This window comes from Ammospiza caudacuta, chromosome 1 (assembly GCF_027887145.1).
Source record: "Ammospiza caudacuta isolate bAmmCau1 chromosome 1, bAmmCau1.pri, whole genome shotgun sequence".
NCBI classification, from domain to species: Eukaryota; Metazoa; Chordata; class Aves; order Passeriformes; family Passerellidae; genus Ammospiza; species Ammospiza caudacuta.
This window is the reverse complement of record NC_080593.1, coordinates 48,899,566-48,918,281: the sequence shown is the minus strand read 5'-3', so window position 1 is coordinate 48,918,281 and position 18,716 is coordinate 48,899,566. Positions and strand designations below refer to the sequence as shown.

General features: G+C 40.6%; 1 protein-coding gene across 2 annotated transcripts in view; it reads left to right on the top strand.

Annotated features, from left to right (window-relative positions):
• The window catches only part of STAC (SH3 and cysteine rich domain), a 69,285-nt gene that overhangs the window by 34,205 nt on the left and 16,364 nt on the right, over positions 1-18,716 (top strand). Inside the window, exons 3-6 of one of the 2 annotated variants that reach the window (XM_058816021.1) lie at positions 9,252-9,352; positions 11,529-11,610; positions 13,009-13,124; positions 17,430-17,511. In XM_058816021.1, coding sequence (XP_058672004.1) covers positions 9,252-9,352; positions 11,529-11,610; positions 13,009-13,124; positions 17,430-17,511 — 381 coding nt within the window. The remainder of the gene's footprint in view (positions 1-9,251; positions 9,353-11,528; positions 11,611-13,008; positions 13,125-17,429; positions 17,512-18,716) is intronic. The other variant, XM_058816030.1, reaches the window with a different exon arrangement.

The window sequence follows — 18,716 nt, the reverse complement described above, 5'->3', positions numbered from 1 at the left end:
GCAGATCTTTGGTGATTTTGATTAATGATTTAATTATTTAGCAATAGAGTGAAAATTCAGCTTAATGTCCCCATTTTTTTTCACTGTCCAGATTGACCCTTGGGCAGGTAATGTTCTTTTTTGCTGAGCTACATAAACTTCTGTAAAATCACTTGACAGAAGTTTTTCTTATTTATTTAATTATTAATTGGTGCCTTATGGAAGTGTACCTGTAGGTGTGCTTTAGGCCAGTACGGCTATGTGTCAAGTAATGAATTCTTTCAGGTTATAAGAGTAGAAGGCTGAGATTGCCTCTTTGACAGTTGTAAATGAAGTTTTTGTACTTCCCAGCCTGTGTGATCTCACTGAAATCAGTAGCTATTTCTGGAAAAAAATTACCAACACCCTGCCCCACCTCACTCTCCCCCAGCCTGCACTTGGTGTGAAAGGTTTCACTTGAATGTTTTTCCATTGCTTGGAAATCAGAAAGAATTCACAGAAAACAGGAACAGATATTGGAAGGGGCTGCTGGGGCAAGTGGTGGAGTCACTGTTCCTGGAAGTGTTTAAGGGAAGACTGGATGTAGCTTTCAGTGCCATGGTCTGGTTGACAGGGTGGTGTTAGGTCATAGGTTGGATTGCTGACCTCAGAGGTCTTTCCCAAGCTAGTTGATTCTGTGATTGTATATCCCTCACACGGAAAAGAAACTGAAACACATTTTGCTATAAAATGTGGTGGTAAAATTCTGAAAGGTAGAAGCACATTATGACTAACTGTAGAAATAAATTCCTTGAAAACTGATCCCACCAAAATGGTGTAACTAGCCAGTTACTTATGGTCGTGCCCTGAATTCCCTCTAGTCCAAGCAAATCATGCTGTCAATGCATCTGTAGCTTCTGATGAGATCCTCCTTAGCTATGTGTGATCCAAGGGAAGAAACAGCTTTGGAACAGAAGTCTGTGCATGTGGCCAAATCCTGACCAAGCGCTAGATTTTAGCCATATGGTGTCACATCTTACCTTATCTTCTGTTATCTTCTCTTACTCCATTTCCCATCTCTATCACTAGCTACTGTGAAATGGAAAAGAGAGGGAGGAAGAGGAATTGTTGTCCTGGTAAGTCACACTTCAGCACTTTGCATGCAAGGCCCATTGCTGCAGCAGGCACTGCCAGTCGGTTTGTGCCAACACAGACTTGCAACAGCACTGGGAGCTTGCACTGGTGAGGGAATGGTTTTAGTGCAGGAGGAAAGGGCCCAACCCCTCAGTAAGTCTGAAACAGCAGAAGGCCAGTGAACAACCACACACATTATATATATATGTATATATATATAGTGGGAACTAACTGTCCTATAGTTCTAATTGATTTTTCTGATCTTCTGGCAAATAGCAGTCTCTCATTTTCACTGATGACGATGGAGCCACATAAGCAGCAGGCTTATGTCAAAAATCCGTTAGCAGAGAAGAGAGGACATCAAATCCCTTTGCTGAGGACACACTGTTCTTTTGTTCTGTAATTCTTTTCCCACATTTTCAGCAAGCTCATGGTCCTGGTCTTCATTTCACATCATAGTTTTTTGTTCAGATTTCTGGTTTCTGTTTTCCAGCTCCTCTGTAATGATACAATATCCTTGGAAGATAAAGGTTTTGGCACATGTGAGCAGTCTTACAAAATTCAACTGCTTTTTCAAAGCATTCAAAACACAGGAAAAAAAAAGGCTGCAACTAATGACTTTTCATTTCAACACAGGTGTAAATAACCTGAGCCTGTCAAAGTGGAAATCTTGTTTGAAATCTGACTTTCATCATCTTCACCTCAGGAAGAGTTACTTCGGATGCTATGTTTACTAATACTACTGGGACCAAGATCAGCCATTCATCTCTGCTTGTCCTCATTTGAAATAACACACCAAGCTTAATTTTTCCATGTTCCCTTCTCCTGTTTAGTTCTGCCACCATCTCCTCACATAGCCAAGTTTATGCCTGTCCTCTCTGGAATGTTTTCCTTTTCAGCAAAGCAGCCCAGTTCAAGGACCTATAAGCACAGGTTCATCAATCTTGAAAATTATCCAGAAGAGTAGGTAACAATAAATCAGTGCCAGTTTTTTCAAAGCACGGAATGTTAGACATGATTTAGCATGTTTAGTGTTTAGGGGACAGGGACTTTTTCTTTCAATAATAGCTGTTGGTTTATTTACCATGGTGTTCCAGCATCCTAATTAACATTTAGATGATCAAAAACCTGAGATGATATTTTAAGAAGTGCGGAGGTGGATATTTCCTTTCAGGGATAGACTTTTATAGCAAAGCTGCTGAATATGTGAAAAATGCATTTTGAAAAAAATTCTTATGGCCAAATTTTTAAAAGGCTTTATTTTAGCAGGGATATTTTTCATCTCTATAACCGTCTTGCAGAAAAACCTGCCTATTACTGCCTCATTTTTTTCTCAGCATGTCATTTCTAAAGAAAACTATGCCACTAGGAAGTCAATTCTAATTTTATGCACTGTTATGTAGCCTGCCTACACATAAGGCAACTTTTCTTGCTATTTAAACATTGGATATTGTTATGGAGAAACTGGGGTAGGCACTCAAATGGACCCACACCTCTCAATGAGATATAATCTAAAATTTATTTATTTGAAAGGATAGGTACCATGATTGGATATCAAGTCCTACTCTACAGAACAGAAATATACAAGCTCCAGCTTCTCTACACACCCTGTTTGGTTTAGAGTGGCACAAGGTAAACTCATGGGAACAGGACACTTTGTACACTTTGTACAATGTGCCTCATCCCAAGAAATTATAAATTTAACATGCCCAAAGCTCTGTACTTTTTGAAGTGGCGAATTTAACTGTAAAAAAATCCAACCCACCGCTTAATAAAGAAAAAAATGTCATTACTAAAGAATAACTCTCAATTTAAATTCTCAATCAGGTATCTGGCAGCAATGACTTCAGTGTTCAGGCCTCTAGGGTGGCTGGGGAAATCTGTGTTCAGGCTTTGATCTATGGCTCACCTGATGAACAGGTGAGGATCTGAGCCTCTGTACTCTCCAAAATGCCGGCGTGGGAAAGTGATGGGGCAGCATCAGTTAAAAAAATATAATTAGAAGGGTGCCAGGCATTAGGAGAGAGTGTAGTTCCCTAGGTGGCAGGAGGCACTCAGGGAAGCTGAGGCTGAGGAAGGGTAAGAAAAGGACTTCCCAGCTCATTCTTACAAACCAACCTGGTGGTTTGGATGAATTAGGCTCAAGGTTTTTAACTTTAAAGATCTGGATGTCTCATGTAGAAAATGCCATTTTCTGATCTCCTCACAGCTCTTGATTGGGATAGAGCAGGAGAAGGAGAAGTGCTTGTCCAGCAGCAGCCAGCCACAGGGGCAGGAAGCTGCTACAGAGGAATTTTTAAAAACAGTTGTCTCTTTCAGCATCAGAGCTTTTATGCAAAATCAATTAATTAAAATCTAAGAAGGGGGCATGACAGTAGAGTACACAAAGGCTTAGAGATAACTGCAGAGGCATCAGTCCCATTTCGGGCATTTCCTCTTTTTAAGGTGACATCCTAAACCCTTCTCTGCTGCAATACTGGCCCAGCTTGCTTAAAATTCTCCATTTCCCATAAACTTTGGCATGGATGAAGCTTTCTGGTGACAACTCTAAATGCATTTAGGGAGAAAGGGGCAAGACACTCATTATTTTTATCATCCTCCCACAGCAGAAGTTGAAGTTCTATGGAAATTATGTAATTTTAAATATATTTCTTTTTGAAAGTTTTAAATCAAAACAATTTCTGAGTGGTATGTTCCTCTCACCTGGAATAATAAAAAAATAGTGGTTGGGCCATAGGTAGATTAGCTGGAGGTGACAGCCTATCTGTGTCTCTTTCCCTTCCTCATTCTGTCTTTTATAGACCTGAACGTTTTTATCCTCTCCTTTCTGTTTTTTTCCCCACTTTGGCATAAGTGCCTAATATAGTTATGTTTATACAGCCAGTATAACATCATGTTGTTACCAACATCTGCAGTTTTCTTTGAAATTTCTCCAGGCCGTAGGGCTTGTTCTCCCTCTCTGGTTATTAATCTTATGTTGAGACTTGGAACAACAGGCAAAAAGCATCAGCCAGCAGTGCCGTGGCCGTAAAGGGGATGACACAGGTTCCTCCCTTTGTGTGTCTGTAACCAGCGGATTGTCATTTGCGTTCCTTAGGAAAAATGTGACTTTCCTGAAATGCATAGTAGTTACTAAACTGCTTTTGTAAGGAAACACAGGAAAAAAAGAGTTGGAATCAAATTCTGCCCTGTTCCCTCTGTCTTTCTCTGCCTACAAATATTTCTGTTCACCTATATTGAGGTGTTCTGTTTCCATTTAGGCTTCCTCCAAAAAAGATTTAAATTTATAAAAGTGATGCAGTGTGTCCTTTTAGACGTATTTAAGGTCATATTATCAGAACAGTTTAAGATTCAATTTTCCATGACTGTTCTGGAAAACCTAGCCTCTGGTTTAGATATTCAAATGGGAGCTGACCCAGTCACAGAGTATTTCTAGTGAGGTGTTATTAAACATGACCTGCTTCTCAAAACAATGCATCCTTCCAGACCTAGGTGCCTGGATACATTAGCTGATATCTGAAGAAAATTACTGGACAGAACCTCATTTGTAAGTTTATTTAAGACCTACTCAGTATTCTGGCCTGAAATGTCCTCTTTTTTTCCAGTGAAATACTGTTTCTTTTGTCAGTTTTGCCTTTTTTACTGTTTGAAAAAGGAATACCAGCCTCTACAGACTTGGAGATAGTTGATACATTAATGACTATGACACAGGACATTTATTCTAATGTCTGTGTGTTTTTTTCTCTGTATGAATTTCATAACCACATAGACACTACTTCATTGACCAAAGAGGACACGTTAAGGGTTCATGAACACTATAAGTCAGTTCAACATGTCTAGTAATTTCCATTCTAAATCCCCACTTTTAGAATTTTCAATTTTTATAACTTAAACACCAGCATCTGGGCCAAAATAACATTAGTGCAACCTCTGACGGTTTTACCCCTTACTCCCCTAAATGAGAGCCATCTCATACAAGTTTTGGCAAGGGACAAAGACAGTGAGCCCATAAGAAAACTCATGAGGCCGTTAATCACTTTGTATTTGGAATAAGGTAACATGGGACTCAAGAGATAATGCTTAAAGACACACACTGACTGAGGAAAGTAAAAAATAGATGTTGAATAGAACTGTCCATTCATCAAACATTGTCTGCTCTTTTTGGTGAATGAAGAAGTAGTGTGCCTTGAATAAAAATAGTGAAAATCACATCCCCAGACAGCAACCAAAAAGCAACTGAGCAGAATTTTGTTCTGTCCTGCTCAGTATTTACCAACCAGCTTAAGTAACCTTAGTAAGGGGTTTTGGAGAAGAAGGTAGGAGGGATGATTACTTTTTGAAGGTAATAGCAAAGCTATCAAAGCTGTTAGTTTACTCCCCCTTTGAATGAAAACCAGAGAAAAAAGTAGTTAGGTTACTCCAAGTGAAGCTTAATTGTAAAGCCTTCAGTTCCTATATTTCTGATCCACCACTGACTGAAATTATTCCAGGTGAGCTAAGATAAGCAGTGACTACTGCATGTGAGCATCAGCAGCTTCCAGCTTTGCTTTAAGGTTGGTATAGGGGAATATCTGCTGGTGGGAATACACAGTGGGCTGCAATCAAACCATCAGCTATTTAAGGGAACAGAAATCAACCTAGACAGCGATGGTCAGGCTTGCAGATCATCAGTGTGTGCTCAGCACATGTCCCTGAGGAGACTGTGTTAGTGTCTGAGACTTCATTAATTGGAACACTGCACCTTCCAGACAGTGCTTTAACCAGCTCATGTGTGAACCCTCTCCTTACCCTTCCCCTGCCCTATGCTTCAATCCACAGAAAGATTAACCCAGTGGGAGTAACCACGCCACAGAGAGGCTTTCAGCTTCAAACAAGGCCTGGTACCCTCTGGCAACAAAGGAAAATTATCCTCAAATAGTCTCTATTGTGTTGTTGTAGCTATTGCTATTATTGTTACTATCTTTGTCACTGTAATTTATTTTTTTTTTACTTTTATGAGTCATTAATACCACTTATTTTCTAGTATTTAATGTACATTCAGACCAAATTCCTAACTTTCTTATGTTTTCCAGGGGAATTTATTGGGAAATAATGTTTCAACACATTACTATATCCTGTGCCACTACTTTAGGCATAATGAAATAACTGTCTTCTACCAATGCATGACTGTGGAACTGTCACTGTACTCATTCAGCTTTAAATAACATCCTTTCAAGATCTGTGTTCTGCCTGCTTTTTTCACTATTTTAATCTACCAGATATCTCCTAAAACCTGCCCCATTCAGGCATCTGCATGGTCAATAAGTGTGCATAAATAGGAGGCCAGAAATTGATGCAATGAGTCAAACCCTGGTCTCATTTACACCTGTACTGAATGCAATCTCTTATCTGTGATGTGAGCTGTGATTGTGCCTCATTTCTGAATCTCAGAAACTTTTGGGTCAGGTACATTGCCAGTATGTAGTTATCTGATTCCTGGCATGCACTAGTTTTGAAACAGCTTAGCCATAGTTCTCTGAGTGATTAGTGTAATGGGGAAGAGAAACTGAAGAAAGAATTGTTATGTGGGAAAAAAAAAAAGATGTTTCTTGTAGAAAAGCCATTTTCAGAGCTTGAGATATGGTGGTTTAGCATAAATACAGCATAAATGATTCTTCTCCAAGCTCCGTAGTTATTCCTCAGTGGGAGGCAGGGAGACGCAGGGAAGTTTTTTCCAAGCTAGCCCCACTGTAAACCAAGTAGTTAGAACTGAAAATGGGTTGAAGATTGGAGCTTTTGGTAGTTACAGGGGTTTCATTTTGATTTGATTTAGCCTTCTTGTAGACTCAAGTGTGTGACAGAAATACTTTTCCTCTCTTTGAAGCCACTACTTAGCTACTCAGATATAAAAATATGGTACTCGGCAATGGAAATACAGAGTTGCTCTTTTGTAATTGTCTTACTCATTTTCACATGACCACAGACTCCTATTCTGAAAGAGTTGGGGGTTTGATTTTTGAAAGCAACTCAGATGCTTCACATTCATTTTGCACATCATTTTTGCGCACAATTGTTTTGACAAATGTGTATCTTCTGTGATCACATGGTTATAACATGTAAGGACCAACATCCACCTTGTAAAGTTAGCATTAAAATGGCTGGAAAAGCATAACATAGTCAGCAGGAAGGACTGTGAGCCTGTCTGCCTCTCCACAGCTAAATCTTAGGAGTACCTTGGTACAGAGCAGCATGAGAGGAGAATTAGACCTGGTGTAAGCACTGACGTGTTGCATAGTCCAACTGTGATGTCATTTTCCTTTACTCATTCTGCCCTATAAATATAATGAAAAACTGTGAGGGAAATACTCTTTTTTCAGTGCCAGTTGTTGATCACCAGGAAGGGTGATTCAGCATTTCATCATCAGTAATAAAAGCACAAAGCCACAGAAGTCAATATTGGTTTGGGCATGTGTAATTGGAAAGAAACTATAACTGAAAAAAATCCTCTCAGCACACTAATCCAAGTGCAATCATGCAGGAAAAAGAAACAAATAAACAGGCATGTGTTCTTCTAAGAAATCCTGTGTTTGCTAGGAAAAAAGACCTCAGAAAAAGAGGATAGAAAGCATGTCTGCACTCACTGTTGCTAAAAGGGGCAACAAGTGGGGAGCAGACACTGACTCCACTCCCTTGAAGTCCCTGGGGCACACCCCATACTCGACCCCATTCAGTCCCTATCACTCCAGCAGTCTATAGAGGGAGGTGGGGAACATCTTGGTTCCCTGTCCTAAAGGAAGCACACAGGTAAAACATCTGAGCCTGGCTCACTGCAACAACCCACGGCTACCTCAGCCTGCCTTACCTGGCTTGCAAGTGGCCACTTCAGACACCTCTTCCTCTGAAAGTGGAACACAAGGCCTGGGTTTTAGCAAGAGCTTAATGAAACCTTCCCTGCAGTGCTTCTTTCTGAGGTAGCACTTCACTGAATGAAACTGGCAGCATGTACATAACCAATAAGCTCAATGAGTGCTTTCAGATGCAGGATCCTTCTGACTAATATTTATCACGTCTGACTAATGAGGGCTGGTTAAAATGTCAAGAGTTTTTAGGGTTTTTTATTAACCTCATTTCATACTAATTCTCACAGTAGATATAATGAACAGATATGTTGTTTACTCATTCCATTTACACAGTCCTGTAGGGGATAAAAGAGTTGCTGCAGCATCGCTGCTTCTTCATAGTTTAGGAAGTGTTATGGTTGTATGAATAAAAGTGACTGTTCCTGCCTGGAAGCAAGCAGACTTGGGTCTGTCATTTAAGAGTAGGTCCTGACTGAAGCTAATACAGAACTACATTTGGCCTAGTGGGATAATTCTGCTTCTTTAAAGCCAAATTTCTGCTGTAGCTCCCCTACCTGTGACACGTAACTTTTCTACTGACAAGGGAGGAGAGTATGGTCAAACTTGTGGCACCCTCACTGCCCCACTCAGGGACATGCAAGGAGCCCTTCCTGCACCCTCTGAGCACTGGCCCAGGATGGTGAGAGCAGCAGTCCCTGGGAGCAATTGTCAGTATTGTTTTGAGCATGTGTAATTGAAAAGAAACTATAACTGAAAAAATCCTCACAGCACACAAATCCAGAGCAACCATGCAGGAAAAAGAAACCACACAAACAGGGATGTGTTTGCCTGTGAGTGGGAAATGGCAAAGGAGATGGGTTAACCCTCTCACATATGGCTGGAGCTAACTTCATCCACAAAACCTGGGCCTCCACTGATGGCCCAGCTCCCCAGAGCTGCTCCAGAGCCTGGGTGCTCCTTCAGTGGCTCCCTCAGCCATGCACAGCCACGCCAAGACCTTTCAAAATAACAGAGGGGTTTTGCTTGGTGTTCATGAGGCAGAGACGCTATTGGTCAGATTATCATATAGCAGAGCATAATCCAGTATAAATCTAAAGGCAACAACAGCCTGGGAAAGAGCCTGGGGGACAAATGCCTAAAATGGAGAGGCTGTAAAGAAAATGGGTGTACGAATGTGCGTTTTTAAAAGCAGGTAAGGCAATGAATGCTGCCAGTATTTGCTCTACGGCAACTGACCCCTTCAGCTCTTTCAGGTCACTTGTTTAAATGGATGGAAACTATTGATTTTGTCTAATTCAATCTTTGCTGTGTGTTTCCTAGGGACGAACGCTAAGCACGGACTGCGCTGTAAGGCGTGCAAGATGAGCATCCACCACAAGTGTGCCGACAGTATCGGGCAGCAGCGGTGCATGGGCAAGCTGGTAAGTGAGCAGCCCAGGGCAGCTTGTGCTGGAGCTGTTTTTGTGTGCCTGAACACACAAAATGCACACACAGGTGTGCATTTAGCTGCTGCATTAACAGAACCCGCACCAGGTCGCTTTACTGAGGCGGGAAAAGCGAAGCCAGGTGGTGCCCTGCTGTCAGTTTGGGCGATTGCTGCTGCACAAGGATGCAAACAAAAACAAGGCACAAATCCAGTCTGCTTTGTGGATGTGAAAATACAGTTACGGAATACAAATTTAGCTAGCTAACAAAATTAATTACTTTGATTTCAACAGTGCTTGCTGTAGTGTAAACCTCTCAAAGAATGCTATAAATTAATCATAGTATTTCAGTAGGGTTTAACAAATGAAAAATCCTTCAAATTATGTTTTATTGTTTTCTCCACAGTTAGGGCTTGAATAAAAAAACATAATTCACCTTAAAAAGAAAATCAAGGGATATTTTGCAGTAAGACACAGCAGAGTTTGAAGCAATCTCTCTGCAGGAGGGGCTGGGAGGAGCCTGTCCCTGTAAGGGCACAGCACTTTAGTGCCTGGATTGCCTTCCAAGCAGCAAAATCTTGTGGTTGGCAATGGCAGTAGACTATGTCTGAGACAATTCTAACCCACCTTGTTGACTATTATGGGACTATGGTTCCTTCTGGTTACTTTTGGTAAAAGAACTTGGAATAATACCAATTGGAATATGAAAATTGAATAATACATAGATTCGTGTTTCAGATGTTCTCGGATTTGTTGTGACTTGTAGACACTTGAGACTACTGAGCTAAAACCAAACAGTTTTACTGTGTTAAGTGATGGGAAAATGCAAGCACTGACTTCAGAAGTGCTACAAACCTCACCTTTCACTGGAAAGATCTTTTCTGTCCAAGAGGGCTCACTGAAAGCTATTGTTGTTTACATCCCCAAGTCTTCATGTATCTAAACCATAATCATAATTCTAGTATGAGGCATTCTGGTATAGGAAGTTGGTCTGTGAAAAGCTGAATGACAAGCCCTGGACAAGGCAAATACTGTCTCATGTTAATTGATTCGTGCATGACTTGATTCCAGCCTCAGCTCTTGTGGTTACTAGTTTACAAAAACAAAAAAAGAGAGACCATATTTACATCAGGAAGTTGTCAGCAAAGTCGCAGGAGTTTTGTGAGCTCATGCTGATGCTCTGAATTTAGCTTGGGTACGGACAAAGGCTGAGGAATCTGAAATTTATTCCTCTAAGACTCCAAGACTATCAGTCACCTCAGTCTTTTTCAGTCCTTTCTGCAGCTCATTACCTGAAGAACTGGTTGTCTATCAGGTTTTGATGTACACTGAATAGAGGATATGGAAAATATGCATATCTCTTCAAATCTTCCTCACTTCTCAGTGTGACTAGAAGTTCTCACAGCCTGCAGACATTAGAAATTGGAGAGACCATTTGTGAAATTCCAATGTCTTGAAGGCATTCATTTTGAATGGATGCCTAAAATTTTGCCTGACTGAGATACATTTTTTAGAGTGGTATAGGCACCATTATTTGCCATATTATGGTACTCTTTAATGCTATAGCTTGAGCTTTTATGGAGCATTTTTCTACACATCAGCACTATGGGAATATCTGATAACAGCTTAGAGAGCTTCTGGACCTTACAAGACCAAAAAAAAAAAAAAAAAGCAGTGGAAGCTGCAGTCAGTCAGCAGAAAACCTTAGAAAAACCTGTAGGAAGGTTCTAAATTTCTTGGGTTTCACATATGTGTATGTGGGAGCATGAGGATTTGGAGTTAGGGTGGGGAAGGATAGTCACATGTTTAACAAATACAAGACAATGCAAATTCACATTATATATACATAAGAAGATAGGGAAACTTCCCAGAACCTCTAATGATTCAGCACTTCTGCTGCAATTAATTAGTTTTGCTTTTGTGTAAGACAAAAGAAAAAAGAGAGCTGAAAATGAGCCCATCCTTCCACACAAATATAGGAAATTGGTTTTTTTCTAGGCAAAAAAATCAAATAAACATCTGATCTCTAAACCTCACAGTGACTGAACAACAGGAGGCAAATTTCCAGCCTCACCACAATGTTCCACCATTAACCAAAGAGCTGAGGCTATTTCTATTTCATCAGTCAAGGCAAGCAATGCACTTCACTCATTTTTGCTTTTTCTCCCTCCAGCCAAAGGGGTTTCGACGGTACTACAGCTCGCCACTACTCATTCACGAACAGTTTGGCTGCATCAAAGAAGTGATGCCTATTGGTAGGTTTTGACTGCTTTTCCATTCAGTCTTCCCTTGGCAATGGGAAGACTCCGTCCAGCTCCTTTCAGTGACTGGATGCCCTTCTGCCATCTCAGGAAAGGATCACTTCAAAGATACAAAGCTGGAAGAGGACAGGGTGTGTTCATTGTGTGTTTCACTCAAAACCCTGTGTGCATACCTCTTAGCAATTACCCTGCTTATCAGAACAACTACCTGAGATCAGGGTAGGAACTTAGAAGTGAAGGAGCGCTGAAATATTGAAATGAGGGTCTGAGCTGGGAAAAAATGGATAAAAGACAGGGAGATCAAAATAACAGGGGGCATTCAAATCACTGGTCCAGCTTTTGAGAGATGCTGCTAGGTTCCTGTCCTTTTTCATCCATATTTCTTACTTCCCTCATATTTTTCCTTATTGATCATGTCTGCACATTGTCTGAGTACTTGAAAGACTACTTGCTCCTCACTGTAATAACAAATTTGGGAAAAGAAACATTTTGAAATGGAGAAGTTAAGTTTGTTCTGGAAAATATTTTTCCGCACCAGTACTCTAGCCAGGCAATCCTGGAAGTGCAAAAAAATCAAAGCTAAAACTAAGCAATCTGCTTGAAACTACTTGTCTGAGGACATTTGCATTCTTATTGTTATCAGTTAAAAAAAAATAATTACAATGATTTCATCTAAGTTTCTCTTTCTCAAAAACACCCATCATTTTTATCAGAAGTAATGGAAACATTTCAAATAAACTCTGGCTAAAAAATGACGTGTGCTTTCCTCCAATCAAAATCCAAAATCTGTTGCGCTTTCCCGGTACTTTGGCTAAAATTTTCCTCTTTGTGCATAGCTCTACAAATGTACCATTTTCTACATGCCCACAGCCTTGTGTCACAAGGGAAGCTGAGGTCTAAGAATGCATGATGTAGAAGAGAGCTTGAACTGGATTTTCTTGTTTCCATCAAAGACATCCATTTCTCTTCCATGGGAGATTATTTTTGTGGCTAGCTACGAGGGAAAGCCACTGTTGAGAGCAATTCAAGAAGTCACTGGGAGAGACAAACATGGATTAGAACCTCCTGGTAATCTGTCTTCTTTATCACCACATAGGTGGCACCAGTGATGATTAGGGGAGGAGAACGGCGGGTGAAGAGAGACAAGGCGATGGCCGAGAATGGAAGAGCCAGGATGAGAGGAGGATGATCTTTATGGGAGTAGGGAGGCAGCAGAAAATTGATAGCAATTCCATTAAGTTCAACACTCACTTTTTATCAGCATGGTCTCTCAAATTGTTTCTAAGTATACAGCTCAACCTCTTGGTAGAGGCATGCGTTGCTCCAAGTTAAGCAGGAAGATATCCTCAAGGTACTGATTGACTGATGCATGTTTTGCTCCTTCTGTTGCAGCCTGTGGAAATAAGGTTGACCCTGTGTATGAAACTCTTCGCTTTGGGACTTCCTTAGCCCAGAAAACCAAAAAGGGAAGTTCTGGAAGTGGGTCTGACTCTCCCAACAGAAACTCTGTAAGTATCCCACATCTTTCTTCCGTTTTCTTTCTGGAGGAGCAACAGATAATCATTCACATGAGATTGTGTCAGAGTTCACAAAACTTGTATTTTAAACCGTAAAAAAAAACTAAAATCTTACTCTCAGCTTCATATAGGGACCAGAAAATTTGTTAGTTTTGCAAATTCAAGTTTTATGTATCTTTTAGATGACTTTTGAGAAAAAGAGAAAAATACTAATTAAATTAGTAAACTGTTTTTATCAGATTGGAAAAGGAAATATTAATCTTTTTATTTTGCATATCCATTTAGAAGGGTAACTGAGATATTGAACTGTCAGGCTGGAGCAGATGCATAGTGCCCGTTGTTGATGGTGGCCATTTTCCCTTCATACAAATGATAACGATGAGTTGAAGTTCTCAGAACCTAGATTTAAAAGTACATTATCCCAATAAAAGCCCAGAAAATATTAAGACACTGCTACTGCAGCAAAGCAAGGGACTGGGACCTCCACCCCTTCCCAGTGCAGAATCATGAGGGAGGCATTACAGACTGGGGCTTCTCTCTCCAAACCCCAAATAAAAATAGACAGGTGTGATAAGGCTGTTCTATCCAGATAGGGAGGTTTTAGCCTTAATGTTTGTCATTCACTCCCTCCAATCATAAAAGTCACTGTCCTAAGGACTATGGCAGAAGAGGTAGAGAACAAGGGAAGTGACAGTTCCCATGGCCATGCCTTTGCTATATCCATACCTTGTTCAACAGTAAAAATTGCCAGTTTCTTCCTTATCCTAGTATTGGGATCCACAAGATCAGAAGCTCCTTCATGGTGTTGAAAGAACATTTCCTACCTTCTCAGCCTCTCATAAACAGGCACTCACACCTATGTTTGAGGTTCTCTTCTATTCCCAAGAGATCCTCCCCATGCCATCCCTCCCCCCCTCAAAAAAAATAACCATAAAAAGAAAACCACGCCTGAATCCGCTGGAGGCTAAAGCTGATTGTCATCTCTAAAAATCTGGCCCACATTATCTGACAACCTCTTCTGCTCACACTCATAAGAAAAATCACTGGACATAGAGACATGATGAGAGTTGGTCTCCAGGTCTCAAAGCAAATATTTATATGCTTAATATCAAGTCATGCTAATATCTGTATATATTTGTTACAACATTTCCCTGGCATTTAAATGCATGCTCATTCACATGGCTCACCTGTAATCTCAGGTGGTATAGGTGGACTCTAAACAGGCACCAATTCATGTCAGATGGGAAAGAAAACAAACTCAAGCAAGAACTAAATGAAGTCTGCAAGAGATTTATTAAAGGACATGTCCTCTACCCACCCCCATTTGTGCCTTAAAAGGAATTTGCTAATTCCCTTTTTTTTTTTTTAAACCCAAAGTGACTCAACCTTCTGTCGCATTATTACATTTCTTTCTTTCAATTATTTAATTTCCTTTGAAACAAAATTTCTACAAATGTAATTATTGCTTTCTAAATCAATAAAATTTATGTTGAATTATAAATGAAAACTCGAGCACAGAAGTCACTAATGCTGTGTCAGCTTACTCTAGGGAGCAGATCATAACTAGGTGGGGTGTGGGCGTAGAATTGGGAACGCAAGCTCATTACAGGAATTTCTCCAGGGTATTGAAGCTGAGAGAGAATGTAACATGTGTCAGCATACAGGAAATAGAGCACATCAGAGAATTGAATAAGCAGACCTGAGAAACCATAAATTTTGCCAGCACAAGCTTGTGGATCAAGACAAGGATAAAAAAACAGGGTACACACAACCCTGAACAAAATGATGGAGCTGAAGACCTTTAAAACTGGTGTGTGACTTGGGAGTAGGTACTGACCAGTGGCTGTGCAAGGATGTGGCACAGAGCCCTTAGAAACATGTGTAGTTAATAGGGGTCAGAGGGACTACGACCTTTCCCCAGTGATCCTCACTTCTGGGCTGCTTTGCTCCTCTCCAAGCAGAAGCAGCAATGCAGCTTTGAGGCTGTGCTGACTCCCAGCCCTGGGAGATGGAACGTGCTTCAAGGTTCTGCCATGTCGCCAAACTAGGGACACCAGGGACGTGGGGACACCTGGGATACTACTTCACCTTGCAGGTGGTGTCCAAGCTGTCCAAGGCCTTGCTGTGGGTCAGCACAACAGAGGTGCTCCTGTTGAAGGTGATGAAAAGCAAAGGTGACTGGCTTAGGAGCTGTACCTTACTCCTACAGCCATGAAACTGCCATACTGCATGCAGTTCATGTAGACAGCCTCTACTCTCTGCAGAGACAACCACCTTCCTCTAAACTAGCCAAAGTATTTTTAACATGACTGAGCTGTGTGGACGTACTCATTGATTTTTCCGCCCGGATTCTGCATTTCCCATAAAAGAAAGTGGCCATATGCTCCAGATTTACTACCTACTGCTTGCTTCAAAACTGTGCTTCTGCAACCCACATTTATACAAAAAGGCACTTGAGGTGATGCAAATGTGAATCTAGTTCTTGTTAGTTTTTTGTGGAGCAGGTCGTCTCAAAAGCAGCTTTGCACCTATCATTTCTATTAGACCATTTGTCACGTAGTCATTCAGTGAAAAATCATTAAGGGTAAATGAGGTTGCCTCAGAAGGTTTTGGATGAAGTAAATACTGAAGAGACAGTCACTACACATCCCATATGCACTAGAACTTAACAAAATAATATTAATTGCTAATCAGCAATAATGAAGCTAATGTGAAAACTGAGGAACATATTGTAGCAATGAGCTGAAAATTAGCTGGGACTTAGTCTTTCAACAAAGCCGGTCTTTCTCTTCTCCACCCAGCAACCAGAATCCATAGATATGCTCTGCACTGGATCTGTGTAAACTTTGCTATTGCAATGCCTCCTCATCCTCGGGTGGCCTATTTGGGCAAGATGCAAGATAAACATGACCTGCTGCAAAAGGCTGAGTCTAAAAACAAGGAGCAACAGAGCAGCAAAGTATATATTCTTAAAACAGCAAGGGAAACAAGATAGCCACAAGACACCTGTGGCACAAATCTACTTTCAACCCCTTTGTTCATTCGTTTCCTTTGTGGAAAAATAGCTAGGAAAGTACTAGATAGGAGAAATAAAATTGTGAAAGCCCTTTCTAAAAAAAGCTTTGCTGTCAACACTAGTAAAAGGGGAACAAAACAACATGTAAAATCTATAAAACAAGTCAGATTCTGCTCCATGAACAAAAACAGAAATGTTCCTGTGATACAGGACTGCAAAGCAAAAGAGAAAACTGTGTGTACAGTACAATTGTAAAGTGTCGTACAATAACATTAAATCCTTCTTGTGTCTTGAAATTTGTGAGCTGGAAAAAAAATAAATCTTGGGAAAGATGATTTGCAATAAATTTACATTTATTCAGATTAGAGAAAGCACCTGACTCAAGTTCAATCTTTGGGGTTTTTCTAGTTTTCAAAGATGTAGAGAGTTCAACGACTGAAGTTTTGTTAAGGTCAGACTTGCACAGAGTTGTTTGGAGCAGCTCCTAATTCCAGTTGGGCTATACAAGGAGAAGCTGACTACCCAACCAAGGAATCTGTTTGCAGAGTATACTTCTGAGGCTTGAGATTATGTCATCCCACGTTTTCCTATGCCCTGGAACACTGGGTCCCTAATCATGACTGACATTAATATGGTACAGAAAAGAAATCATAGTAATTCTAAAAGCAACACTTAGGTTTCAATTTCCCTAACCATACTGGCCAGATGACTGTTTAAAAAGAAAGTGAGGGCAGATATTTAAAGACTGACTTCATCCACTTCATTAAACTCTAAGCTCTTTCTTTTACAGCATTTTAAAAGAATTAAAATGACCCTTACATTACAGTTATTTTACTGAATAATGTATTTGGGACTGGCATATTAAAATTCAGTAGTTTCAACTAGTGTTCAGTCTCCCTGGATTATAGCTATTTAGTACACCTGCAGAATCTGCAAATCCCCTCGTGCCCCTTCTGTTTTGTTCAGAGAAGCACATTGCTCAACATAATCCTTTGTTCCTTAACTTTCACTTTATTTTATACTGCAGAAATCTTTTGTGCTCCAGACTCCAAACTTGGTTTGGAATTTTTTGTCAGGGCTTCCACTGCTCCCTGTGCAGTAGGTATGCGCTGTGCATCATCAGATCCAATGTTTCCTCCCATCCCGCTAGCCTGACTCTGCTCTGCTCTCTCACCACTCACGTACTGCGTTTCCCAAAGGTCCTTGCTGTGGTTTTATTTCACTTCATTGGTCCCTTTTTCTGATTTATCCTGTCTCATGTGCTGTTTCTGTCCCTGCAGACAGCTGACTTGGTAGAAGTTCCTGAGGAAGGCAACAGCTCTGCAGGCACCCTCGACCTAAGCAGAAAACGCAGCAACAGCGGTGAGTGCCCCCAGGCCAGGACAGCCCCCCCGGTGAAAAGGCCCATGTGCAGCCTGTTTCAGAGCAGGGGTTATGGCATGGACAGGTTTTAGCAGTGTTCTGGTTTCCAAAGCAGGGGGTGAGTTGGTGCAAAAAATTTGGGGAATGCTTTTTTGCCATTCAGATGAAATGGGAGCCAACACCTTCCTTAATGTGGTGTGTCCAAAAGTGCAACTGGACAAGGTTCAGGTCTATTCCCTATCTCCTATATTTACTTCATGATCATGACTGTAGACGTAACATGCTTCACTTCCACATTGGCAAAGTGGAACCAAAAAAATACTTTCTTTTCCATATGTTTGATTTTTCCACATGATTTTGTATATCATAATCTCTTTGGGACAAAAAACTAATCATAAAAGATCTTTGTGTCTGTAAAATACACAACACAGTGAATTTTGATTATAATTGCATCTTCTCAGTACAACTGTAGTATGTACCGGTAATATTAATGGCCCAATTCCTTTGTTTGATTTGCAGTACAAAAGTAATCTTTTTTGCAGCTTTGGTTTGATGGTTTGATAGCATCAAGGGTTTAGTAATGAAATCTCAGCCACCAAGAGTTGGTGTTTGTGACCATGTTCTTGATTTCAGCCATGGCAGTGGAAGTCATGCACAGAAGGAGCTGTTGCTCAGCACAAATTCAGACCCAAACCATCATGGCAACTTCTCTAACAGCACCTGAAATCTGTTTTGCTGAATCTCACAAGATGTACAGAATAAAAACAAACCACACCGAGCATAACTTGTTTTCTTTGTGGTACCCCCAGTACTCCATACATACTGCTACCAATTCATGTAGGTGAAGGGCCAGCTTTAGCTGTCTGTTCCTATATTATGCCACCTCCTTACTCCTTTCCTCCCCTCTTGGTCCTATCATCTCTCCTCACGGTGTTCTGTAATTTCCTTCCTCTTGTTTTGTGAATATCTCATCCATATTACCTGATTTCTCCTGAAATTTTTATTAAGTTTTCTGTCTTGCAAGTGCAAGTTGACCTGACCTGGTTAAAGATAGAGTTCAGTCTGCACTACACTGTTTAATCCTGGCCACTTGAGATTGAATTGACCCTGTTTGAATGTGCAGATAACTTTTTATTTCTTTGCAAGTCAATAGTTTCATTTCTGAAACCCAAAGAAACTTTTTTTCTCTGAAATCTGTATTCACT